This window comes from Bos grunniens, chromosome 12, assembly GCF_055505025.1.
Source record: "Bos grunniens cultivar Pamir isolate PY7600 chromosome 12, Bosgru_T2T1.0, whole genome shotgun sequence".
Taxonomy (NCBI): domain Eukaryota; kingdom Metazoa; phylum Chordata; class Mammalia; order Artiodactyla; family Bovidae; genus Bos; species Bos grunniens.
In genome coordinates, this window is record NC_141176.1 from 50,854,273 (window position 1) to 50,882,171 (window position 27,899).

At 41.1% G+C, this 27,899-nt stretch overlaps 3 protein-coding genes across 13 annotated transcripts in view; 1 reads left to right on the forward strand and 2 right to left on the reverse strand.

Moving 5' to 3' along the window:
* The window catches only part of COMMD6 (COMM domain containing 6), a 48,740-nt gene extending 35,869 nt beyond the window's left edge, over positions 1-12,871 (reverse strand). The window contains exons 1-2 of one of the 2 annotated variants that reach the window (XM_086329988.1): positions 12,779-12,871; positions 12,683-12,694 (exon numbers count right to left, since the gene is read on the reverse strand). In XM_086329988.1, coding sequence (XP_086186114.1) covers positions 12,683-12,694; positions 12,779-12,844 — 78 coding nt within the window. In that variant the 5' untranslated portion in view covers positions 12,845-12,871. The remainder of the gene's footprint in view (positions 1-12,682; positions 12,695-12,778) is intronic. The other variant, XM_086329989.1, reaches the window with a different exon arrangement.
* A 294-nt stretch (positions 12,872-13,165) lies between these two features.
* Positions 13,166-19,473, reverse strand: LOC147361755 (uncharacterized). The gene is made up of 5 exons (XM_086328414.1): positions 19,361-19,473; positions 18,954-19,245; positions 15,538-15,578; positions 15,041-15,253; positions 13,166-14,434 (listed from the first exon to the last, which is right to left on the reverse strand). The coding sequence occupies exons 1-5, from the start codon at positions 19,471-19,473 to the stop codon at positions 14,407-14,409; spliced, it is 687 nt and encodes a 228-aa protein (XP_086184540.1). The 3' UTR covers positions 13,166-14,406.
* Positions 19,442-27,899, forward strand: part of UCHL3 (ubiquitin C-terminal hydrolase L3) — a 49,189-nt gene continuing 40,731 nt past the window's right edge. For 3 of the 10 annotated variants that reach the window (XM_086329977.1, XM_086329981.1, XM_086329986.1), the window contains exons 1-2: positions 19,442-19,513; positions 19,629-19,640. In XM_086329977.1, the coding sequence (XP_086186103.1) occupies positions 19,472-19,513; positions 19,629-19,640 (54 nt within the window). In that variant the 5' untranslated portion in view covers positions 19,442-19,471. Of the gene's footprint in view, positions 19,514-19,628; positions 19,641-20,137; positions 20,299-26,892; positions 27,006-27,899 lie in introns of those variants that run through there. The other 7 variants (XM_086329978.1, XM_086329982.1, XM_086329987.1 and 4 more) reach the window with 4 other exon arrangements.

Genomic DNA, 27,899 nt, shown 5'->3' on the forward strand with positions numbered 1-27,899 from the left:
TCATAACATTATAGACTATTATTTCCATTTTGCAGATGATAAAACTGAATTTCAGAGAGCAGATATAAAATGCACAAGGTCACACATTTCTGGACTTAGCTAAAACCAAAGTCTTTTTGACTCCAAAGATTACATGCTTTGGAGTATGTAATACTTTCTATCAATACTTTCTAGCTAATTCTTTTCAATGATTGCTCAGTGTTTCCATGACATAAAACAGGACTGGATAAATGCAGCCCTTAATACAGAGCTCAAACCTTAAGATAGTATACGGAAGAAAATTTTGTATCTTGTACCCAAAGCTTAGGCAAATAGGTAGGACACAGTAGGCACTTATCAAAAATACCTACTGACCAATACCTTCTGCGACCAAATGAATGCTTACTGGGCAAACAGCTTTACTTATTAATAAAATTTTATAAAAGGTGGGTTTAATATAAGGACAAAGCTTTCCTCCCATCTTCAGACTGGCTTTAGACAAAATCAGCTATAGTATGAAGGCCAGGCTGGTCCTGATAAAAGGTTAACATCTTTGATAAGTAAAAAGACTGTACAGGTCCTTTTTAAATAAAAGTTTCCCATACAAAAATAGAGAAAGGATAATGGGTAAACAAGAAAAGAACTACAAGCTGATAAATATATGAAAGGAAACAGGAAAATGGACATTTAAACCACAGAGTTATCACTACACACCCACCAAAATAGCACAATTTTAAGTTTGACAGTTCTAAAACTGGCATGGAAGGATGTGTCACAGTGCACTGATGGTAGTCTAAACTGGGCCAGTCTTTCAGAAAATTAGCTTCATTTCAGCAAAACGGCTGTCTGGGGAGGCCTTACAAATAGCTGTGAAAAGAAGAGAAGTGAAAAGCAAAGGAGAAAAGGAAAGATACAAGCATCTGAATGCAGAGTTTCAAAGAATAGCAAGAAGAGATAAGAAAGCCTTCCTCAGTGATCAATGCAAAGAAATAGAGGAAAACAATAGAATGGGAAAGACTAGAGATCTCTTCAAGAAAATTAGAGATACCAAGGGAATATTTCATGCAAAGATGGGCTCAATAAAGGACAGAAATGGTATGGACCTAACAGAAGCAGAAGATATTAAGAAGAGGTGGCAAGAATACACAGAAGAACTGTACAAAAAAGATCTTCACGACCCAGATAACCACAGTGGTGTGATCACTGACCTAGAGCCAGACATCCTGGAATGTGAAATCAAGTGGGCCTTAGAAAGCATCATTACGAACAAAGCTAGTGGAGGTGATGGAATTCCAGTTGAGCTCTTTCAAATCCTAAAAGATGATGCTGTGAAAGTGCTGCACTCAATATGCCGGCAAATTTGGAAAACTCAGCAGCGGCCACAAGCCTGGAAAAGGTCAGTTTTCATTCCAATCCCAAAGAAAGGCAATGCCAAAGAATGCTCAAACTACCACACAATTGCACTCATCTCACATGCTAGTAAAGTAATGCTCAAAATTCTCCAATCCAGGCTTCAGCAATACGTGAACAGTGAACTTCCAGATGTTCAAGCTGGTTTTAGAAAAGGCAGAGGAACCAGAGATCAAATTGCCAACATCCGCTGGATCATCGAAAAAGCAAGAGAGTTCCAGAAAAACATCTATTTCTGCTTTATTGACTATGCCAAAGCCTTTGACTGTGTGGATCACAATAAACTGTAGAAAATTCTGAAAGAGATGGAATACCAGACCACCCGACCTGCCTCTTGAGAAACCTATATGCAGGTCAGGCAGAGCATTTATCTGTCTTCAAGTGAAAGGTTCTTATAAGAAAGTATGGAAAATAAAGCTGACAAAAGTTCAAGAATCAAGAAGCCATAACTTTTTGCAAAACTGTACAAATTTTCAAAATACTCTCATTTAGAGTTGACTCTTTAAAAATGTGGGTTTGAATGCAGGGATCCACTTACACACAGATGCTTTTTAATAGTAAATAGCAGAGTACTACACAGTCTGCAGTTGGTTGAATCCACCTATAGGCAGAGGAACCCAGGATATGGAGGACCAACTATAATTACATATTGATTAATCCCTATACTGTTCAAGGGTCAACTGTATTTTATCTTATTATGAAAAACATTATCATGTCAGTTATTTAAACTTTTCCAATTGGCAACGGGTACTCACTAAAAGTTTCTGAGTACAGAGAACAGCATGGAAGTATTGATTTAAAAATATTCATCTGGTGGCAGGAAAACACAGTAATCCAGGTTCAAGGTTTTCTGTACTGGAACTACAGTGGTGACAAGCAGGATTAGGCTTATTGATAAAAGAATGACTTGACAGGTCTTGATGATTGTCTGCAGGGTTAAGGGAGGTATCAAACACAACTATAAGAGTTTGAGCCCGAATGACTAGGAGAATATCATATAGGAACCAGGACTTTTTATATTTTAAGTCTAAAAGTATTATCAAAAAGTGATAACCTATTTGAGAAAAGAATCTAAAAAACAATTAATATATGTATATGCATATATAACTTAATCACTTTGCTGTACACCCAAAACACAATATTGTAAATCAACCATACTCCAATAAAATTAACAAAAAGAAAAGGGATAAGGAATATCTAAATAGGAATGTTCACTAAGCTGCTAGAAATTTCCGAACAGACTTCAAGGGAGTTCATGATTAGAGATATCACTTTACACCAGTTAGATGGTGAAATTCAGAAACCTAACCAATCATTTTTTAAATGTATTCAACTCATTGATGCAAGAAGTTATATTTTTAGTGTCTACAATAAAATGATAGAGTAAAATATTGAAAAGTCTGAAATAAAACTCTGGATTATCCAGAACATTTCAAGAAGAACAGCAATTAAAGATCACAATGTTGCAAGTCACTGACCATTATGATGGTGGAACTGGCAGATGGGAAAATAGGGAGAGCTGTCATTTATTGTGGGGAAAAGAGCTTTTTACATGGGGAGAACAGCTGGGATTAAGTTTATGGGATGAGAATTTCCCAATTCTAAACTGAATATTTACATGCAAATTAAAAACAAGACTTCTAATAAGTGTGTTGAGCCTTAAATAGGAATTAGCTGCAGGAAAGATTTTCAAAAGAATAAAAAACAAAACCAGGGCTATGGAGAATATTAAAAATAAAGCAATATAGTTCAAATTTCTTATAGAATGAAGGAAACAATTTTAAAAGAAAAACTACAGAAAAACCCAGTAGTAAAAAAAAAGAGAGAGAGAGAATATCCATAAGTAAAATGAATACAAAGAAAAAAAAAATCAAGATGCACAAAGAAAAAAAAATCAAGATGCAAGTATAGATAAAAAGGTAAACAAAGAAATTAGCTGTAGTCTGTCACACTAAAATTAGTTGACAAGCTTGCTTATATCTCAACATTCAAAAATGAAGATCGTGGCATCTGGTCCCATGACTTCATGGTAAATAGGTTGGGAAAAATGGAAACAGTGGCAATTTTCTTTTCTTGGGCTCCAAAATCACTGCAGATGGTGACCTCAGCCATGAAATTCAGAGACACTTGCTCCTTGGAAGAAAAGCAATGACAAACTTAGACAGTATATTCATATATTCAAAATCAGAGACATCACTTTGCCTACAAAGGACCATATAATCAAAGCTATGGTTCCTCCAGTGGTCATGTATGGATGTGAGAGTTGGACAATAAAGAAGGCTGAGCGCTGAAGAATTGATGCTTTCGAATTGAGGTGCTGGAGAAGATGCTTGAGAGCCCCTTGGACAGCAAGGAAATCAAACCAGTCAATCCTAAAGGAAATCAACCCTGAATATTCAATGAAGGACTGATGCTGAAGGTCCAGAGCTTTGGCCACCTTACACAAAGAGCCAACTCACTGGAAGACCCTCATGCTGGGAAAAGACTGAGGGCAAGAGGAGAAGGGGCTGACACAGGATGAGACGGTTGGATGCCATCACCAACTCAGTGGACATGAGTCTGAGTAAACTCCAGGAGATAATGAAGGACAGGGAGGCCCGGCATGCCACAATACACTGGGTCGCAAAGAGTTGGACACAACTTAGCAACTGAACAATAACAAGAAATTATGGCTGAAGTTATCAGTAACATAAAAACATCACAATAAAAACTGTGTACAAAGAAAAAAATTTTAAGACCATTTCAGTTTAAATTTATTTTTCAAAATACAACTAGGAGAAAATTTAAAAAATAATCATGCAAAACTCTGCTATCTGAAAAACTATCGTCATATTCCTGTGTCCTCATTCCTAGTTTTTGTATGCAAGTTTTATAGCCAGAATCACAAAATACACACTTATATGTTCTCTCCTTTTTTAAATGAAAGTTTTCAAATGCAAAGTATTCTGTACACATTAACTGCTCTCTAAAGTACTATAAGGAAAAGATTTGTTAAGCAACTCATCCAAGGATACAAAACTAATAGAGCTGGTATTCAAATCCAAATTTGTCTGATTCCATATCCCAGCCCTTTTCATTATATCAATACTTAGCTGCAACAAGACAATGATTCCGAATTACAGGAAATTCTAATAGGTAAAGAAAAGCAGACAGGTCTGGGATGGGGCAAAAATGTTTAGCATCTTCTAAATGCTAGACCTGCATTGTCCAATACAGTAGCCACTAGCCACTTGTGAATATTATTAGCTCTAGCCTAAGTGGACAATGTTTGCTAAGCCTTTCTCATCTTGCTCAGCAGCACCTTCATTCATGCTTTGATTTTCTTCATAGGACTTAGTGATTTTATTTAGTTGCTAAATCGTGTCCAACTCTTTGTGACCCCATGGACTGTTAGCACGCCAGGCTCCTCTGTCCATGGGATTTCTCAGGCAAGAATATTGGAGTGGGTTGCCATTTCCTTCTCCTGGGGATCTTCCTGACCCAGGCATTGAACCTGGGTCTCCTACATTGGCAGGCGGATACCTTACTGCTGAGCACCAGGGAAGCCTTTAGAACAGTTTCTAAAATCATGTTAATTATGGTTCATCCCCTATGTCGCTATAGGGGGAAATGGCCTTATCAATCTAGTTACTACTGAATCTACTATAACATTATCTGATCTGATACAAACTGAATGTTCCAATAAGTTATCTGTTGAACTAATATGTTTAGAAATTCAGGGGTATATGGTAAGTGATCTCCAAAGACAGTTTCCAACAACTAATTCCACTCCTCTCTGTAAGTACACGTCACTCCTCACATCAAGAAGGGGGCCTTATTTTCTCCCTGCACAAATCTGAGCTGTACCTGTGCTTGTTTTGACAAGTAAAATATGGCAGAAAAGGTGCTCTGGAACCTGTGAGCCTGAGCCTTAGGAGAACTGGAAGCGTGTGCTTCCTTCTTCATGGAATGCTGGATCTTGGGACCTACCCACTTGGAACCCAGCCACCATGACGTGAGCAGCCACATGAGGAAGAACCAAGTCACGCCTATTATCAGCTCCAACTGAGCTCTCAGGCCAGGTCGTGACTAGCATATGAGACCTCTTCACTTCCGGCCCAATTAGGCTCCTAGATGACTGAGGTCACAGCTGACCTGAGAGGGCGTAGAAACCACCACCCAGCTAAGCCCAGTTAACCCACAGACTCATGAGAAACAATTAAACAGCTGTTTTAAGTCACGAAGTTTGGGGCGGTTTGTCATGTGGTGACAGATAACTCAAACAGAGCAAACACAACTAGCTGAAAATAGCTTTGTTAATAAACTTACTACATGATGATTTATCAAAAATGAAATCTCAAAACTAGCTAATCTTAACTCCATTTATAGAAACTGTAGCAAACACAAATAATTAAAACAATGTTTTAATGACCTATTTTCCAAGTGGCTCAGGTTTGAAACTTCAGTTAATTTTGATTTTTCTCTCTCTGCAACACAAAACACTTACAAATTCCTAGGTACTCAAGATCTGATTTCAGTCAATGCCACTGACATTTACTCCCTCCTTCCCAATCTCACCATTACAAAGTCTTTTAAAAAGCCTACCTTCAGACTTCCCTGGTGGTCCAGTGGTTAAGAAACCACCTGCCAATGCAGGGGACACAGCTTCAATCCCTGGACAGAGATGATCCCACAAGCCATGGGGCAACCGAGCCCGTGCACCACAACTGCTGAAGCCCACACTCTAAAGACCACGAGCCACAACTACTGAAATCTGTGCTAGAGTCCGTGCTCCATCACAAGAGAGGCCGCGGCAATGAGAAGCCTGTGCACCGCGAGGAAGAGCAGCCCCCACTCACGACTTGAGGAAGCCTGCATACAGCAATGAAGACTCAAGAGCAGCCAAAGATGAGATAAACAAATGACTTAAAAAAAAAGGTTTGCCTTCAATTTTACTGCGGCTCCCTAATTAAGTTTCTTGCCTTTGGTCTTTCTCAGCTCCAATCCAGAGGAGACTCTAAACACTACTTATAAAGGAACCAAATCTAGCATCGTGGGTCAAAACCCTACTGCCTCGAGAACTAGTTACAACCCTTCCCTTGGCAGTTAAGTCCCCTCAGAGCACAGTCCCAAATCACTTTCGTGCTCAAGCTGGACCGCATCCTTTCTTTACATTATCTTTCAATCTTCACACTTTTGTTCATGCTGCTCATTCCTCTAGAATACAACTCTCAAAGGTCTATATAAAATTCAAAATGCCTCCCAATTTTCCCTACCATGAAGTCCTTCGTGGTTTACTCAACCTTTCCATGAATATTCATGTTACTTTTTACACTGTGGCACTTAGAACATTCTGCCTTGAACAGTACTCATCTGTGGATCTGTCTCCCTCCCCCACCCTCTGCTGCTGCTGCTGCTGCTAAGTCGCTTCAGTCGTGTCTGACTCTGTGCGACCCCATAGACGGCAGCCCACCAGGCTCCCCTGTCCCTGGGATTCTCCAGGCAAGAACACTGGAGTGGGTTGCCATTTCCTTCTCCAATGCATGAAAGTGAAAAGTGAAAGTGAAGTTGTGGACTGCAGCCCACCAGGCTCCTCCATCCATGGGATTTTCCAGGCAAGAGTACTGGAGTGGGTTGCCATTGCCTTCTCCACCCCGACCCTCTACTAGACTGTAAAGTCCCTGAAGGGAGTTCATACATCCTCATGTGACTTGTAGCTCCCAATACAACACACAGGAGAAGAGTCATGCATTTTATAAATTATTACACAAACTGTACAAAAATTTAAGTCACTGTCTCATATATATCATGTTAGGTGACCATAGCGGTAAAGAACCCACTTGCCAATGCAGGAGATTCAAGCGATACAGGTTCAGTCCCTGGGTTGGAAAGATCCCCTGGAGAAGGGAATGGTAACCCACTCCAGTATTCTTGCCTGGAGCATCCCATGGACAGAGGAGCCTGGTGGGCTACAATCCATGGGGTCACAAAGAGTTAGACACGACTTTAGCGACTTAGCTCGCACACGTATCTCATAAATAGGAAGAGGGAAAATGGCACTAGATGTCATGTGTCAATACCATCCTTCTGTTGATTTATACTATAAAACTAGCAAGAAGGAAAGCAATAAAATGTGGCAACGATCATTCATCTACGATAAGGAGTTCTAATTAGACATCTATAAAAGGGAACCGCGAATTAGTTCAAAACAATGACTGTAAGAATAGGAATGTGAAGCAATGAGTAACCTTAGACCTTCTGGTGCTGGATAAGATGGGATGGTTTGTTAAATTTAACAAGTTCAGACCCAAGTCGACAGACCTGAGTTTGAAGTTCACCTCTGCATCCTTCTACCCATGTGGCTTTGGACAAGTTACTATGTCTCTATGCCCCAATATTCAGTGAAGTATTTAGGAAACAATAGCAATACTATGTTCTAGGCACTGGGACTATTAAAAAAATTAAAGTTCCTGACCTCAGAAACTTACATTCTATTTGGGAAGACAGACAATAAGCAAATACATATACAATATGGTTGCAGTAAGTATGAAAAACAATAATTTTTTTTGGCCACATCTCCTGGCATATGGTCTCTTAGTGCCCCAACCAGGGATGGAAACTGCACCCCTTGCAGTGGGAGCTCAGTCTTAATCACTAGAGTCCCAAAAGAGGTTTTAAAAATGCACATAAAGGGACAGAGTGACCAGGAAGGCTACTTAGTTACAGCCTGGGGCAGATCTCTATGAGGAGATGATTTCTGAATGCAGAGACACCTGAGTCAAGTGAAGGAAAAAGCCACATGGATACCTGGAGAACGAGGCTGGAGTGGCATGAGCTAGAAGAGTGCGGAAGAAACAAAGGGTCATCGTTTGAAGAGCCTTTAGGATCAGATCAGTCGCTCAGTCATGTCGGACTCTTTGCGACCCCATGAATCACAGCACGCCAGGCCTCCCTGTCCATCACCAACTCCCGGAGTTCACTCAGACTCACGTCCATCGAGTCAGTGATGCCATCCAGCCATCTCATCCTCTGCCGTCCCCTTCTCCTCCTGCCCCCAATCCCTCCCAGCATCAGAGTCTTTTCCAATGAGTCAACTCTTCGCACGAGGTGGCCAAAGTACTGGAGTTTCAGCTTTAGCATCATTCCTTCCAAAGAAACACATAAGACTTTTTTCTAGTGAGACAGAAATTCTTATAATTGGCTTCAAGAAGGGAAAAGACCTGGTCTAGATGGCAAAAGTCCCTCCAGATTGATGAACAGCACATGGAAGTTTTAAGAAGGAAAACAAAAAGACCAAACTGTGAGCCAAATGTAGTATCTAGGGGTTTCCCTGGTGGCTCAGTGGTACAGAATCTGCCTGCAATACAGGAGACATGGGTTCAATCTCTAGGTCATGAAGATCCCCTGGAGGAGGACATGGAAACCCACTCCAGTATTTTTGTCTGGGAAAGCCCATGGACAGAGGAGCTGGCAGGCTACAGTCCACAGGACGCAAAGGGCTGGACATGACTTGTGACTAAACAACAACAGTATCTACACAAGAAGATGATGGCAGCAAGGGGAGATAAATTTAGAGAATGTAAGAGGGAATGCTTGCTGACAGACTGTATGTGAGGTGTGAACTCTCACTGGACGTGTGGTCCCAAATAATCTTGCTGATTCTTATACTGGTGAGAAATATTTAAAGACAGAAGGTATTACAGCTCAAAGAATTTAAACTAGCTTTAGTCCTAAAAATGAGCTATATCTGGTACATTGAAAAAGCACATACTACAAATAGAAGTGACATCGCTATGTCAACGATTTTTTCCCCTTACAATACTACTAAATACAAATAACCATTTTTTATTTTAAAACATATCAAAGAGCACATCATGAACTTTGAATAAAAATATTCCATTTGAGTTACTGGAGGTAAAACAGAAGTGTGAGGTCCCCCTAACAACTGGGGGTAAGGGGTGGGGTAACTGAGATTTTATCTCACACCTGTCTACACCTGACCTGCCTCTTGAGAAACCTATATGCAGGTCAGGAAGCAACAGTTAGAACTGGACATGGAACAACATACTTGTTCCAAATAGGAAAAGGAGTATGTCAAGGCTGTATATTGTCACCCTGCTTATTTAACTTATATGTAGAGTACATCATGACAAACACTGGACTGGAAGAAGCACAAGCTGGAATCAAGATTGCCGGGAGAAATATCAATCACCTCAGATATGCAGATGACACCCCCCTTATGACAGAAAGTGAAAAGGAACTAAAAAGCCTCTCGATGAAAGTGAAAGAGGAGAATGAAAAAGTTGGCTTAAAGCTCAACATTCAGAAAATGAAGATCATGCCATCTGGTCCCATCACTTCATGGGAAATAGATGGGGAAACAGTGGAAACAGTGTCAGACTTTATTTTTTGGAGCTCCAAAATCACTGCAGATGGTATTTGCAGCTATGAAATTAAAAGACGCTTACTCCTTGGAAGGAAAGTTATGACCAACCTAGATAGCATATTCAAAAGCAGAGACATTACTTTGCCAACAAAGGTCCGTCTAGTCAAGGCTATGGTTTTTCCTGTGGTCATGTATGGATGTGAGAGTTGGACTGTGAAGAAAGCTGAGTGCCAAAGAATTGATGCTTTTGAACTGTGGTGTTGGAGAAGACTCTTTAAAGTCCCTTGGGCTGCAAGGAGATCCAACCAGTCCATCCTAAAGGAGATCAGTCCTGGGTGTTCACTGGAAGGACTGATGCTGAAGCTGAAACTCCAGTACTTTGGCCACCTCATGTGAAGAGTTGACTCACTGGAAAAGACCCTGATGCTAGGAGGGATCGGGGTCAGGAGAAGGGGATGGAAGAGGATGAGATGGCTGGATGGCATTATCAACTCAATGGACATGAGTTTGAGTAAACTGCGGGAGTTGGTGATGGACAGGGAGGCCTGGCGTACTGTGATTCATGGGGTCGCAGAGTCGGACACAACTGAGCGACTGAACTGAATGTCTACTCTGAGCCTCCCAAGAATTCATCAATTACAGTTTGGGTTTTCCTACCCTGGCACTGGATTTTATGGCGGTTTGTGTTGTGGCAAGTTGTGATTCTTTGTATTCACCTGTCTCTCCAATTCAGGGGACAGCAGTTTGCCCTGTGACCTCACTTCTCTGACAAATCCAAGAACTGTTCATTTTTCAGTCTGTTCAGCTTTTCACTTATTTGAAGGCAGAGTGATGACTTCCAAACTCCTTACACACTGGACCAGAAACCAGAAGTCAGTCACTTTTTATAATTTTATTCATAAAAGTTCAAACATCTTTTGTTAGATTTATTGCAAGGCACTTACGACCGACCTACTAATGTTAAAAATGACATCTTTTCAAAAATATTTTTCAACTCTCTGTGTTTGAACTACAGAAAAACACTGAATCATCTTCCTAAACTCTAATATCATTTCTAATAGTCTACTTGTAAATTATCTTGGCTTTTTCTATGCACAATCATATAACATGTGAACGAGTGTGTGATGGGATGTGGAGCACACTGAGCAACAATCCCCAAAGATGTCCACATTGCAATCCCCAGAAACCTGTGAATATGGTACTTTACATGACAAAACAGACTCTGTAGATGTGTCTAAATTAAGGATCTTGATGTGGGGAGGTTTTTCTGGATTATCCAGCTGGGCTTTAGAAGAAAGTGGAGAAGGGTCAACATCAAAAAAGGCAACATGGTGATGAAAGCAGGAAAGACAGGTGATGACAGAAGCAGAGGCCGGAAGGATGCACTTTGAAGATGGAAGAAGAGGCCACAGGGAAGGAATGCAGGAAGCTGAAACAGACAAGGAAGCAGATTCTCTCCTAAAACTTCCAGAAGAAACACAGCCTGCTGGTACCTTGACTTTAGTTCCACAAGACTAATTTTGGGCTTTTTCTTAAATTTATTTTTTAATTGGAGGAAAATTGCTTTACAATGTTGTGTTGGTTTCTGCCATACAATGCAAATCAGTCATAATTATACATATATCCCCTCCCTCTTGATAATTTTGAACTTCTCATCTCCAGCACTGTAAGAATAAATGTGTTGTTTCAAACACACCTTCCCCTTCACCCTCCCCCATCAAAAAAAAGGTTCAATGTTTAAAACTCTGGAATCCAGTATACTTCAGTCTCAGGATACCTTACTCAAATAAACATAGGACTTAACGTAAGAAAATGGTTGAGATGATTTATGACAGACTGAATTCAAGTTATTAAGCAGTAACTCTGAGCAAAGCCAGACAGGGGGTTGATTACTATCTGCTTTTCCCCCAATCTCTCAGGAATCCTCAAAAACAGCAGCAAGGTCAGCTGGAGCGATGTCAGAGGGCAGTCAATGGACATCTCTCAGTCCCTGTGTTCTCCTTATTTATCTCAGCCCTTATATTTTTGTGGTCGTGGGTAACTTCTGTGTTTAAAATACTCTTTTAATACTCTTCTGGGTAGTGTTACAGGTTATTTGCTGCTGCTGCTAAGTCACTTCAGTCGTTTCCGACTCTGTGCTGCCCCACAGACGGCAGCCCACCAGGCTCCCCCGTCCCTGAGATTCTCCAGGCAAGAACACTGGAGTGGGTTGCCATTTCCTTCTCCAATGCATGAAAGCGAAAAGTGAAAGTGAAGTCGCTCAGTCATGTCCGACTCTGTGCGACCCCACAGACGGCAGCCCACCAGGCTCTCCGTCCATGGGATTTTCCAGGCAAGAGTGCTGGAGTGGGGTGCCATTGCCTTCTCCCAGGTTACTTGCTAAAAACAGTTCATTAGTTGAAAAAAGACAGGAACTCTTGCAACAAAGAAACCGTCCTAAGATATACTTAAAAATTCAAATTCTTATCCCAAGCATAAAAAATACAAACACTGAAAGGTTGAAGAGGTAAACTCTTCATCTTCAACAAACTGCTTTTTAAGGGCCAAGAAAATGTTTGCGGTGCTATCTTCGCAAATTTTAACAATTTCTTCTCTGTATATATTACATGCCCAAATACTGTGCACCTAGTATCGAAACAACGGCGCTTAATCAAGGAAGATTAACATCTGGTCTGTACTCTTTGGGCTGGAGTGGTTGGGGGAAATAAGTGGCTACAACCTCAGGAGCAAAGTGGAAGGAGCAATCAGGAAGGCGGGACGAAACTCAGGGGCTCGCGGACACAGGCCTTGGTAGAAGGGCGTGCTAGGAAAGGCTCACGGTGGCATCATCCCGCAGCTGCCGGGGGCGGGCGAAGGGCCAGGTTCAGTCGCCCATCCCTTGCCCAGCAGAGCCGGGCGGGGGACGGGACTGGATGGCCACTCACTCACCTGGCTGGTGACCTGAAATGGAAGCAGAAAACACAATTCAGGGAACAGTCTTGCTTCGGAGCCCGCTGCCCCAGTTCCTTTCAAACCAGGCCTTACCTTGGACTTAGCATCCAACTGGGGCTCACTGGACTCCTCCATAGCACGGTTCAGGGCTCCCACCATCCACTCTGGCGGACGCTCCCAGGAGTCACAAACACTTCCGCTTCCTCTTCCCGCCCCTCGAGGCCCGGCCCATGCAGGGTACGTGGGGGGAGGATAGAAACATCTTTGTATTATTCTCCTTAGTCTCAATAAGACATCAGTTTTATGGAGCCTAACAGTAATAAAGAAAATACTGTAAAGGAAAAGGTTTTAATATTTGGCATATAACCTGTGCAGGGAAAGAGCGACTATCTTTAGGATGCCGCCACCCCCTACCTATTCCATAGACATGGACTCATCCTGTCTGCCGCCCCCACAGCGCCCTCTGCGCAAGCGCAACTTGTGGCGGCGCAGACTGGTTAGAAATCAATGAACTCAGTTCAGTCTCTCAGTCGTGTCCGACTGTTTGCGACCCCATGGACTGCAGCACGCCAGTCATTCCTGTCCATCACCAGCTCCCGGAGTTTACTCAGACTCATGTCCATTAAGTCGGTGATGCCATCCAACCATCTCATCCTCTGTCGTCCCCTTCTCCCGCCTTCGGTCTTTCCCAGCATCGGGGTCTTTTCAAATGAGTTAGTTCTTCACATCAAGTGGCCAAAGTATTGGAGTTTCGGCTTCAGCATCAGCCCTTACAGAGTCTCATTTTTAAAAGGAGACCTGATAGATTAAATGCCTGGCTTATAGAAACATGATAATATTATGCTAGTCATGATTTCTTATTGGGGGTACACTTTTTTATCCATACTGCCGACAAATGAGGCCAAATTATATTAGGTTATGATATGTTCTTAAGTATTGCAAAAAGGCTATGTTTTAGGATGGTTGCTTGGCAATGAAACACAGGCTAAAGGCAGATGACACGGTCTCTACACATAAAGAAAGCTGGACACATTCCTACTGGGATAAATAATATAAGACAGTAATCATAGTGGTGTGCCATGAATAAGTTACAGGTGTGCAGAGAAACACCCTCTCCAATAGCTACAGGGAAAGACGGGTGGAGCCTTGTCTTGGAAGATTCCCTGGACTAGTTATGACTGCTTTGCCAACCTTATTTGATTAAGTCAGATGTTGAAATCCTGGATTTCATCAATTGTTAGCTGCATATTTTTTCTCATTTGACTCCTCAGAAATCATACTGCACGTTGCATCAGATGGCTCCTTACAATGGCAGATAGTCAGGCGGCAGGTGTGACTCAGCTGTTTTTGTAGGTGTGTGCGTGAACGTGGTTATAGCCGTTCAACACTTCTACTGAATTATGGGAATTGTTGGCTGTGTACACACTATGTTCAAATGCCATGTGAATGTCTTTTAAAAGATTATGCTGTGATTTGGCATAACAGAAAGCTACCAGGAATGGAACCAGGCAGGAAAGAGAATAGTGGGTTGGTTGTAAACTTATACCAGTAAGGCAAATATGGGTTATTGGAAGAAGGACCAAAATTCCACGTCTTCTTACAAATCAACTGAATTACAATTTCCAAAAACGTGAGTAGACTTAAGTAAATAAAACAAAAAGGTTGGGAACTTCCCTGGTGGTCCTTGCTCCCAATGCAGGGTCCCTGGGTTCGATCTCTTGTCAGGGAACTAGATCCCACACACTGCAACTAAAAAAATAATTAAAAAACAAAAACAAAAAGGTTGCTTATTTCAGTTCAAGGTTGGAGAAGCTGCCAGATCCCTCAGAATACAAGAAAGAACTTGATAAAAATAAGAGCAGTTTTTTTCACTTTCATGGATTGGAGAAGGAAATGGCAACCCACTCCAGTGTTCTTGCCTGGAGAATCCCAGGGATGGGGGAGCCTGGTGGGCTGCCGTCTATGGGGTGGCACAGAGTCAGACACGACTGAAGTGACTTAGCAGCTTAGCAGGGTCTCAAATACTTTTATTAAGACATCAAACATCAATTTGTCAAAAACTTCCTGATGTGTTTGAATAGAAGCTGCCGAATTTGTAATAGTTGCTGGAAAAAATGAGACTATGAGTTTAGTCGTGTAGGAAATAACATTTTTGGAGGTAACAACTACATGTTTTTATTTGGTTATTTGAATTTGGGGCAGCTGTATCAACTGACACCTGGTTACTCCTCTGAATTTGAGTATGAAAATTTGGGGCAGATCTAGCAATTAGGTGTTGTTGTATAAACCCTGCTACCACCACCACCACCACAAATTCCCAATGTCATATTACAAGCAAACATTTATTTAGCTTACATGTCTTGAGGGTTAGCAGTGGGTTGGCCAATGGAGGCTGGGCTCAGCTGAAGTGCTTCTGCTGTGTTCCAAATGTCTATTACTCTCTTCCTGGAACCAGCAGGCTGGCCCAAGCTCATTCTGCTCCAGGTGATGATACAAGTACAAACAGCAAGCAGAAGCTTATTTAGGCCTGGACTTGGAACTGGAATACCATTATTTCTTCTCCATTGACTGTAACAGATCACATGGCTGAACTCAAAGTCAAGAAGTAGGGAGATATACAGTTGATTCTCATTATAAAGCAACCACGAACACTGAGTTAGTAAATGCCGAACCATTGCTCCTCACGGGAACAGGTTAAGTTCTTGCGAGCCTCTGGTCACATTTTAATCAACCGATCGATACATTTTTATGTATATTTTTGTTTAAAGTCACCACATTTAATCTATATTATTGATTCATTAACACTGATCCCAGGGCTAACAACACTATAACTCATGCCTGAAGGAACTTACCTAATATATGTATTTTCTCTACAAGGCATGTCACAGTCTTCCTGTGTGTGGGAATACAAAACAGCACATGAGCACAATGCTTGGGGCCATTCTATACAGTCAAATCATCAACAAAAAGCACAGCATTGCAAATATACATATATATGGCATGAAATAGACTGCAGAAAGCATACATTTCCAATACAAGACTTCAAAGAAGATGGCAGAGCACAGACTTGCTTGACCTCAGCTGGGAACTCAATATTTTTGCTACTCCAGGCATGTCTGTAAATGACCTTGAAAGTGACATGCGTAGCGATTTGGTGGTTACAAATACATGTAGACAAATAGATAAACCAAAACACAGATTCTATGAATAATGAGAATTGACACTACTTTGCTCTAATGGAAAACACTTCGATGTTATATAGCAAAGGATATAGATAAAGGAAGAATTTAAAAATGGGGGCCTTACATATATGTATAACTGAATGACTTTGCTGTACACCAGAACAGAACACAACATTGTAAATCAAGTCTACTTCCATTAAAAAAAAAAAAAAACCCAAACATGGGGCCCAATAATGCATCATGGGCCCCATCTTACACTTACTGAATCAAAGTTTGCATTTCATATTCCCCAGGTATTTGTACGCACATTCAAGTTTAAAAAGTATTGGCCTTATGAATACATGCATGCATGCCAGAGGCTGGGAGTTAAACCCTACAAACTTCAGAGGCTATTACATGAAGTTTTTATGGGTCCAAAGGCCTAGGGCATAAGAGGACAACCTCTCCATGGTGAAGGACTGGCTATTGCACGCTGCAATTTCTCTTAACAGGCAAAAATGGAGCACTTGGTGGGTTTCTAGCTTTTGGAGGCAGCAAATGCCTAATTTGGGAATACAGGTGTAACACAGTTACGGGTGATATGGCTGGCTGCCAGTTGGAATAGGTCCCTGAGCAAGACAATGCTCTGGAGCAAGGCCATGCTGGAATGCAAGCTGCCTTCTGTTTGACCCTATGTCTCAGCAGATCCAATGGCACTAGAGAGGTCCATGCTGCTGGGAGTCCTAGGCAAGCCATAAAAGGAGAGTCAGAGTGCAGGACCTCACGATTTCGGAGCAACATCATTCCCCTGACAGCAAGTCATTTGAAAAACAGCCCCTGGCATGCCACTAAGAGCCTGGCTGTGCAACTGAAGTGATGATGCAACTGTGGCTGCTCACCATGAGCTAGGCATCACAGATTTAACAACTCACAGCTGGGAGTATATAGTAACAGTCTCTCAGATAGATAAGGAGAATGGGGACTCTTGGAAACTCTTGGAAGTTGAAGAATGGTGGCCAGAAGAACATAAGTGGGAGAGCTGGAAGTTCCCCAAGCAAGGCAAACTCAATGTGATAATCTTTTCCCCACTCCCTAACTGCTCATCTTCCTGCTTTCCATCTCTTGGGTGCAGCAGTAATACACTCTATCCCAGGTCAGATCTCTGGTGTCATCAATGACAACCACGGCTCAACAGAAGGATACCCCCTTCCAAGAGAATTTCTTTAATCTGTGTCTGCCCCTCTATCTCCATGGCTACTGCCTTAGTTAAGTCTCTCATCATTTTACTCTGGCAAATTTCCCACCCTGCTTATTTAACTTCTATGCAGAGTACATCATGAGAAACGCTGGGCTGGAAGAAGCACAAGCTGGAATCAAGATTGCTGGGAGAAATATCAATAACCTCAGATATGCAGATGACACCACCCTTATGGCAGAAAGTGAAAAGGAACTCAAAAGCCTCTTGATGAAAATGAGAGGAGAGTGAAAAAGTTGGCTTAAAGCTCAACATTCAGAAAATGAAGATCATGGCATCTAGTCCCATCACTTCATGGAAAATAGCTGGGGAACCAGTGGAAATAGTGTCAGACTTTATTTTTTGGGGCTCCAAAATCACTGCAGACGGTGATTGCAGCCATGAAATTAAAAGACGCTTACTCCTTGGAAGGAAAGTTATGACCAACCTAGATAGCATATTCAAAAGCAGAGACATTACTTTGCTAACAAAGATCTGTCTAGTCAAGGCTATGGTTTTTCTAGTGGTCATGTATGGATGTGAGAGTTGGACTGTGAAGAAAGCTGAGCCCTGAAGAATTGATGCTTTTGAACTGTGGTGTTGGAGAAGACTATTGAGAGTCCTTTGGACTGCAAAGAGATCCAGCCAGTCCTTTCTCAAGGAGATAAGTCCTGGGTGTTCTTTGGAAAGAATGATGCTAAAGCTGAAACTCCAGTACTTTGGCCACCTCATTCGAAGAGTTGACTCATTGGAAAAGACTCTGATGCTGGGAGGGATTGAGGGCAGGAGGAGAAGGGGACGACAGAGGATGAGATGGCTGGATGGCATCACCGACTCAATGGACATGAGTCTGAGTGAACTCCGGGAGTTGGTGATGGACAGGGAGGCCGCGAGGTGTGCTGCGATTCATGGGGTTGCAAAGAGTCGGACACAACTGAGCGAGTGAACTGAACTGAACTGAAATTTCCCACATTACTGAAAATAGTGTTTCTGCATATCTGATTATTCCATTCATTCCTCAAATATTTATTCGGCATCTACTGTATCAGGCATTGGGTTAGGCTTTGGGGAAAACAATGTGAAGAATAAAAAAAAAAAAAGACAATACTTCAGGCCTTACAGAACTAAAAGCCTGAAAAGAGAGATGAAAATCCTTCTTAAAATCCTTCAGAGGTTCCCCCTTGTTTTCAGGATGAAGCCCTGATGTTTGGACCAGCTGAAAGTGAACGTGTTAGTCACTTAGCCCTGTCCCACTCTTTTGTGACTCCGTGGACTGTAGCCTGCCAAGCTCCTCTGTCCATGGAATTCTCCAGGCAAGAATACTGGAGTGGGTTGCCATTTCCTTCCCCAGGGATCTTCTAGACCTAGGGACCCAACCCTGGTCTTCTGCATTGCAGGTGGATTCTTTACCATCGAAGCCATCAGGGAAGTCCCTGCCTATCTCTCCAGCATCACTTCTAACCACTGCCCTTCAGTCTTGCAGGCTCTGTAGTCACCGTGCACACTCTCCCTTCTTCAGAGCACCCTCCTCTCTGAATGGCTAACATCTACTTTTTTAAGGGCTCAGTCTAGCTGTCCACTTCCTCCAGGAAGCCTTCTGGACAATCCCTTCCCCCTTTAGCTGTCTTTTTCTGTAGTTTCACCCACCTCATGCTAACATTATCACACACGTATCACATGTACTGTGATTCTTCGTTCTTTTGCCTACTTCTTTCACACTATGGTAATCTCAGCTTATTGTATCCAACACTTAGTTACGGCGTCTGATTCATAATAGGTACTTGACATTTTTTTGTCAAAAGGAACTGTATAGGTACATACAAATATCCCCCACTCTGTAACAGCAGGCAAGGCCAAGACATCAATTCTGTACCGTGGTAATGGAGCTTCTTGGCATGACTCCGTCACTCTCTGGCTGTGGGGCCTCCTGGTGGGCAGTGCCCGGTTCCTTCCTCGATGAATAAGACTCAGCGGCACGCCCCCTAGCGCCTCGGGCTGACTCTGCAGGAATGGGAGGGAGCCGGCAAGCACGCGGTCCTAGACTCGCGCTTCGCGCATGCGTGGCACGCGAGCGGACCCTTGGGCTCGGAAGAGTCCAAGCGTGAGGGGAGCGAGCTGTGGAGCGAGCTAAGATTATTTTCCCTTCTGCAATAGAAAGCTGGCTCCTGTTTTTTAATCTCTCAACGTATCTTAACTTAAAGTTTAAGCCTTGAATTATGGTGCTATGTGGAGCGAGAAATAACCTAGTGTGTCATTAAACTTTTCTTAGTCTTCGGACACCCCTCCCGGGGGGCGCAGGTTGGACAGTGCCAGGTCAGGGCCGCGGGGGCGGAAGCGGCGGCGGCGACGGCGGCGGCTGTCAGAGCTGGAGAGGGGCCGGGCGGAGCGGCCATGGAGGGTCAACGCTGGCTGCCGCTGGAGGCCAATCCCGAGGTGAGCGCGCCTCCAGTCTCGGCCTAAGGCCGCGGGCAGGGGCGGGGGGAACCGGGCTGTTGCAGCTCGTCCCTGGCAGTTTGTCGCTAAATCGTGTTCTCTGTTTCGTTTTCAGGTCACCAACCAGGTGAGTGAGGTGTCTTGACGCTTGGGACCTGGGAGCCCCCACTGGCTGCCTACAGCCCCGCACTCCCTTGGAGTCTGGGATTTAACTTCGTGCGGGTCCCTCTTGCTCAGCTTTAGGCGTGCTTTTTTTTTTTTTTTTTTTTTATGGCCGCCTCCATCCCACCTGGTTCCTGGAAAGATGCTCCCAGCTGTCTCTGGTCCTATTTCCCGTCATCACGTTTCCTGGGATTTCGGGGTCAGAGGTTTGAGGGACATTCACCGTATATTCCTATTTCTCTTCCCTCTAAGTCTTGCCTCCTGCTAGTGCCGAATCCATAATTGTCCCACCCCTATACCTTCCAGGTGACTAATTTCCCTACAGTACCTGGCTCTAAGCTTTGTAAACTCGCCCACCCAGTCCTTGTAATTTCCTGTGCCACCTGCGCCGTGAAACCATCAGTCATCTCCTGCCCCATCAAGTCAACTTCTCTTTCCTACCACACCCCCTTTCTCTTCCAGTTCCTTAAAAGTGGAATTCAATTTTTTATGCCATAGGAAAGCTCAGTTCCCACGTCATCCTTTGCCACCTTCAACTCTTTAAATTCGTTTGGGTGTTGGATGGGGAGGGAAGAGTGAACCTCTCCCAGGCACTCGATTAAAAGGACAATAAGTACTACCAGGTATAAACTTTTTATTTGCTTAGGTGTATTTTGTCTTATCCTCTTTTTCATTCTCAACGGCAGGTTTACTTTTAACTGCTTCCTTATTTTATCATATGCTACAGTTTTCCACCTCCTTAACTTTCCTATTCATCACCAAGGAATAATGATTCATTATTTTTGGTACTTTGTTAGTTTTTGGTTTTGAAAGGTTGTAGAAAATTCCTTATATAAAGAAAGCAGATAGAATGCTTTATCTTAGGGTGGTCAACAAACCCTTTATTTTTTAATTCAGCTTTATTTTGCATTTTTGAAATGATCATTCGTCCCTCAACTTTTGTTTATTTACTAATCTAGAAATGTACAAAGCTTGGAACACAGCATATATCTTTTGTTATTATTAAGGTGGCGTTTCCAATCAGTGTTAATTTTCTTTTGTTTTACCCGCTTTGGCGTTTGTTGTTCATTTCCCCCCTACAACATTTTGATGCTTTTGTTAAGAAAAATCTTGAGGCCAAAGAAGTTAGTATTTCCAACTTCTGATTTAGTGCCATAGGAAAGAAGCATATTTCTTTCAGACCTAATCCCTCAATTTTTCTGTAGCTTTAGTGAAAAATAAATTTGCCATATATCTGGGCCCTGTTCTGTTCTATTGATCTATGTGTCTGTTTGCATTATTGTAGTTTTATAGTAAGTCTTAAAAATACATAGTATGAATTCTCAAACTTCACTCCTTTTCAAAATTGTTTAGGATGTTTTAGCTTCTTTGTCTTTCAATATAAATTTTAGAATCAGCTGAAAAGCTGATGGAAAGATTTGTGTAAATTAAGAAATTTATACAAAAAATTCTGCTGTGATTTTGATGGTGAATGTGTAAGTCTGTAGGTACATTTTGGAGAAAATTAACATCTTAACAGTATCGAGTCTTGCATTTCATGAAGATAGTGCATCGCATCATTTGTTTGGGTCTTTGATTTCTTTCAAAAGTAGTCTGTTGTTTTAGCATGTTGGTCTTGCACTTTTTGTTTGTTTATACCTAAGTATTTAATGACTTTTTGACACTACTGTAAATGATACTGTTTTAAAATTTTATTTTCCGGTTGTCTATTGCTGTATAGAGAAATAGAATTTATTTTTGCATATTCACTTTGTAGCCTACTGCTGTGCTAAATTCACTTACTTTAGTGGCTGTTTTTGGTAGATGCTTTGGGATTTTCTAAATAGACAGTCATATTCTTTGTGATTAGACTGTTTTATTTTTCCCTTTTCAGTCTGAATGCCTTTTATTCATTCTTATTGCACTGTTTAGGACCTTCAGTACAAAATTGAGTAGAATGGAGAGAGAGAGGACACCCTTGTCTTGTTCAGGATCTTAGAGCAAAAGCATTTGATCTTTTGTCTTTAGGTATGTTAGTTGTAGGGGTTTAGTAGATATTTTTTTTATCATGTTAAGGAATTTCCCTTCTGTTCTGAGTTTGCTGAGATTTTTTATCATGGATCAATGTTGAATTTTCTCAAATGGCTTTTCTGTGTCTTTTGAGATTATCGTTTAAGGAAGAAATAATACCAGTCCTACAAAAACATAGAAGAGGGGGGCCACTTCCCAACTCATTTTGTGGCCAGCATTCCCAGGCAAGCTATAATAAGAAAAACTGCAGACTAATATCCCTCATGAGCATGGATGTAGAAATCCTCTACCAAATATTTGCAAAGAGAATGCAGCAATATATAAAAAGGATAGTATATCCTAAGAACTGTTTATTCTGGTATTGTAAAGCTGGCTCACTATTAACTATCAACAGACTTAAAAACAATCATTTTTAGACAATATTGTTACCTTAATAAGATGGAAGCTTTTATAATTGGAAACTTAGATCTTGGTAGACTATGAAACCCATTCACTTATTCACATCAATTAAATAATATTTGGGGGACACCTTTTGGAATACCAGGTATCTGAGCAGGAGCTGGTTATATTTGGTGATGAAAACATTTATGGTTTTCTGCTTTTCAGTCCTTTGGGAAGACAGACAATAAACAAGTAATTAAAAAGAAAAAAGAAAGAAAACAGCGATTGTTATAAGTGCAGTGGAGAAAATTAATGGTACTGTGATGAAGACCATCAGGGAAAACATTTTCCCTGAATGGTGACAGGAGGCCATTCTGAGTGACATAAACAGAGAAAGATATTATTAGTATATGATAGTACAATTTCTGGCATGCTTTGGTGTGATTACGTTTGTTTTAAATTTATTATTTAAAGAAGTAATGCACATTTAGTGGGAGAATGGATAAGTATCTAAAAATTGATTAGTTTTAACCAAAATTTTTGTAGTTGTTTCTTTATTCTCTTTGTGTTAGTGGCAGAACTGAGAATCTAAAAATGAATAGAAATTGAATTAGCTCACAGTCACAGATTAATCCCAACAACCATATCCATCCCCACCTTTTCTTATTTCCTCAGTTTAATGGAACCCTAGCCTTTTACTTACCTTGGTTTCACTCTGTTACCATTTGGTGGTTGCATTGTACTCAGTGTCAGCAGACACTGTTTAATGTTGACTAGTTTGTATAGGAATGATTAACACATGTCAACTATATGAAGATCATTATTAACTGTTGCACATTAATTGGTAACCACATGTCTTGGTAGGTGTGGTAAGTAGTAATTTCTTTTATTGCTTACTGTGCTGTCAATCTCTTCTCAGGATATTTTGTCTTACTCAAGGTAGAACTTACCTAGAATAAAATCAGTTCAATGACAGAAAGAAAATCATTTAAAAAACGTAAGCTCTATTCTGTTTATATATGCATTTACAGAACTGATAGCTTGAGGCCAGTGTAAAGTTACAAGTAATTAAACGTTAGGAATTATAACATTTTTTACAAAGACAATTCTGTGCTATGGGCAATCATAGCATTTATTTTTTTGATCACACTAGATTTTTATCTTGATTATGTTTTGTGATTTGAGTATTACATGGCCACAGTTTATAATTTTGAATATTGTTGTGTTTTAGACCCATTGATTTCTGATAGGACAATTTCCTAGAAATATTCCTAATTGTGGATTTTATTGAAGAGGCCAAAAGTGAAAGAAAGTGAAAGTCATTCAGTTGTATCTGACTCTTTGCAACCCCATGGATTATACAGTCTATGGAATTCTCCAGGCCAGAATACTGGAGTGAGTAGCCTTTCCCTTCTCCAGGGGATCTTCCAAACCCAGGGATCGAACCCAGGTTTCCTGCATTGCAGGCAGATTGTTTACCAGCTGAACCCCCAAGGAAGCCCAATAAGAGGTTGAAGGAAAAGAAATTTACTTTATTATTGTATTTAGTTTAGTTGCTTAGTGTTGGAAAGAGAATTAGAAGTCATGTGCCGGATAGTTGCCATGAACGTGCAAACATTTGTTAGTTGGGGTTTCCCTTCTTGGGAAAAACATACTTGTTACCCTGTCCTCCTCTAGCTACTGTCTCCTTTCTGTTTCCCTTCTTTGTAAAATTTCCACAAAAAAATTGTCCACAGATGCTCTTGCTGCTTTTATCTGCATACTTTTCCTGTATTCACTCCTATCTTCACCATTTCACAATAACTACTTTTCTCAAGTTTACTGATCACCACTTTGTCAGATCCAGCATTCACTTTTCTCTCACCACTTTCTCGATCTCTCAGCAACACTTGGTAGAGTACCCACTCCATTGGCTTCTGTGATAATTCTGCTTGCCTCCTATTTCTCTGACTGCTTCCTAGATTTGCCATTGCTGGATCATCTCCCTTCCAATTCCTCAGAGCCTTGTCTAGATTGCTAATCTTTTCTGTTGTAGAGCATTAATATCATCAGCTGTCACATGTTTGATCCCGTGTTCCTCCCAAGTTCTGACTTCTGTACAGAATTGGAAACTAATATATTCAGCCACCACTTTGATATCTCCATTTAGATATAGGTATCGGAAGGAATGATGCTAAAGCTGAAACTCCAGTACTTTGGCCACCTCATGCAAAGAGTTGACTTGTTGGAAAAGACTCTGATACTGGAAGGGATTGGGGGCAGGAGGAAAAGGGGACGACAGAGAATGAGATGGCTGGATGTCATCACTGACTTGATGGACGTGAGTTTGAGTGAACTCTGAGAGATGGTGATGGACAGGGAGGCCTGGCGTGCTGCGATTCATGGGGTCGCAGAGTCGGACATGACTGAGCAACTGAACTGAACTGAACTGATCTCAACATGGCTGAAAAAGAAATCTGGATTTACATTCTCTCATCTCTCCTCCAAATCTGCTTCCCCAGTCTTTTCAGGGTAGTGCCATTTATCCAGTGCTCAAGTCAATGTCATCGATTGTTCTTCACCGCTATACTAATTTAGAGAGGCCATTCATGTATTGATTTTAATTTCTTTGGTTTGAATCTCTGCTCTAAGATCATGAGGAGTTATCTAACCTCTTTGTACCTCAGTTTCTTAGATTCTCATGGGTGCTAAATCGCTTCAGTCGTGTCCAGTTCTTTGCAACCCTGTGGACTGTAGCCAGGCTCCTCTGTGCATGGAGTTCTCCAGGCAAGAATACTGGAGTGGGTTGCCATGCTGTCCTCCAGGGGATCTTCCCAAACCGGAGATCGAACCCAGGTCTCCAGCATTGCAGGTGGATTCTTTACGATCTGAGCCACCAGGGAAGCCCAAGAATACTGGGGTGGGTAGTCTTTATGTCTTCTCCAGGGGAACTTCCTGACCTGGGGATGGAGCCTGGGTCTCTCCTGCACTGGCAGGTGGGTGTTTCACCACTGGCGCCACCTGGGAAGCCCTAGTTTATCACCACCTCTCCTGATCTTGCAAAATTGTAAGGATTAAATGAATTTTTCTTTTTTCATAATCTTTCAGATCCAATGATCTGCAGTTCTGGTAGACTTTTTTCAGAATCTATCCCAAATCTGCCCATTCTGTTCATTTCTACTGCTGCATCCCAAGCCACTGTGATCCTTAGTCTGAACAATGCAATATCTTCCTAACTAGTTTTTCTGCTTCTCCATATGCCACCCTAAAATCTGTTCCCAGTGTTTACCCAAGGAGATTTTATAAAAATGCAAGTCACAACTTGTGTTTCCCTACCTAAAACACTCAAAACACAAAACAGCCTTCCACTGCTTGTCCTTAGAATACATTCTGGCTGCTTACTCTGACTTGATGGGGAGGTATTATCTACCTGTCTCCCACTTTTGCTGGGCTGCAGCCTTTGAGTGCTGAGCCTGTTACTGCTTCAGTCTTTGTATAGCTCATCCTTTGCTTGAATCATTACGATCTTAGTTATTTCATGGCTGATTCTTTCTTGTTGTTTGTATATTAAAGTTACCTCCTCAATAAGTCTTTCCTGATTATTCAGGTTATGTCCCTTCCTCCTCCCACCATCCACCCTGAGTCTCCACTGATGTCATCTCTTGTTTTATTTTCTTCATAATACTTAATCACCTTGTGAAATTATCTTGTTTTTGTGTCTGCTTGTTTATTGTATGTATCCCACCCCTAGAATGTAAATTCTGCGAGAGAAAGGACATGTCTGAAGAACTGAGAGTGGTGTGTGGCCCATAAAGGGCTCTCAACAAATAGTTATTGGGTGGAAGAATGACTAAATCTTATATAGCTGCTTTTGTGCTCCAGAAAATCTTTCTTAAGATTACCTTTAATGTGGTCATGAATCTTTTGCTTGAATATTTCAGTGACAGTATTCTATCTCTTAAAGTGGTTTAGTCTTTTTTATTATAATGAGAATAATGTATAATACATAACTAGGAGAATTATATTTATATTTCTTTATATTGAAACAAAATCTGCTCTTCTGTAACTTCCTCCAGTTGTCTGTCATCCTCCCATTGAAATCATGCAGAGTAAATCTAATTGCTCCTTTGTGATATTACTGAAAATATTTGGGGAAAAGGATTATTATAAGTCTTCTCAGAACATGCCCAGATTCTCTAGCTGTGATGTCTTCCAAAAACTTATTATTCCTGGTCACCTTTCCTTGAGCCTGCTTCCTGTTTGTCGTCATCCTTCATAAAATAGGCCTCTCAGAGCTGATTCATATTTCACTCTGCATAGTCTGTGTTGAAATAGTGGATTACTACATTATCCTGAGTAATCCAACTTTTAAAGCAGATCAGCATTGCATCATTATTTTGACAGTTGTGTAGTCACTCCGTATTGAGCCTGCAGTGACGTAAACTTAAACCCCCCTTTTTTCGAGTCCCTACATAAAATGTTTTTACTATTTCCCCAGTCCGTACTTAAATAATTTTATTATTCTTTGTTTATTGAATACCTATTAAAATTCATTTTACTCATTTCCAGACTTTAGGAACCATTGTTTTCTCATTTAACTCTTGGTTATTTTCCTAGTCCTAGTAACATCCAGCAGTTACTACTAGTATATTTTTACTAGTGGTGGTATCACACAATTACTGGATAAGTATAATTTCTGTCATAACCCAAAGGATTAGTAAATTAGTAGTGAGGCAGAATATATTGCTCTTCTGAACTGCCCATTAGAGATCAGAGCAAGTGGCTTTAGAACAGATTTTAAAGGAAGGTAGATTTAATTTTTCTCTCTTTTTTACATATATGTAATCAGAGTTTTTGCTAACCCGACTGTCACCTAAAGAATAAGGAGGAATTCATTAAAAATGACAAGGAGAGGCTAACAGTTTTTCCGATAGAAGTCCAGTTCACATGCAAAAACAAGGTAAGCTGTGGTTGTCAACCCTTCGAGAACTGGAGGAGAGTTCATTTTGGCTGTGGTTAGAGAACCAAGTACAAAAAGATACTTCAAGGCGTGAGAGACAGGTAAATAAGTACCAGAGCGTCCAGAGCTGTGTGTGGCAGTCCTGGCAACATGACCTTGCAAAGTCACAGAATCTCCCAGGCTCAGTTTTCTCATTGGTGAAAGGATGTAATGAAACCTCTTTTGCCAGTTGCGGTAAAAGTGAAGTGCATTAAAGCTCCTAGCATAGTTTCTGTTACAGGATACTCTCTAAAAATGTTGACATATAATTTAAAGAACTCTGCATCTAGTGGAAATACTCTCTTTGGCCCAAAGACTAAAAAGAATGAGTTAACCAAGATCTTTTGGGGCACATAATCTATGTTATTAATTATTTTTCTTGATAAGCCAAACATTAGTGGCATTATGAAGATTTAGTGAGCTAATCAGTCAGAATTTTAGTTATTTTATTATCCAGTGTTTAAACATTAGTTTAAACATAATAACATTAGTCCAGAAGACTGTTAGCGGTTATAAATCCCTTTATTATACTTGATACAAACAGGATGTTTTCTATTAATAATTGTGTACAGAGGTCTGTGCAAGTGCCTGTAGCTTGTGGAATACTTTGTGAGTAGTCTGAAGAGAGTTTTTTGGAGTAGTTTTACTACTGGTATTTTGTTTTCTCTCAGTTTTGTAAATTTAAAGAAGATACATGTGTATCAGTTCTGTAGATTTTATCTTAGAAACTACATCCAACTAGTTTGGAAAACTAGTCATTGGAAAAATGACATTTTTTGAAAATACTGGAAAATAAAAAGTTGCGTTCATCTTATTCATCTTTTTAATCTCATACCACAGACACTCAAGTTATAT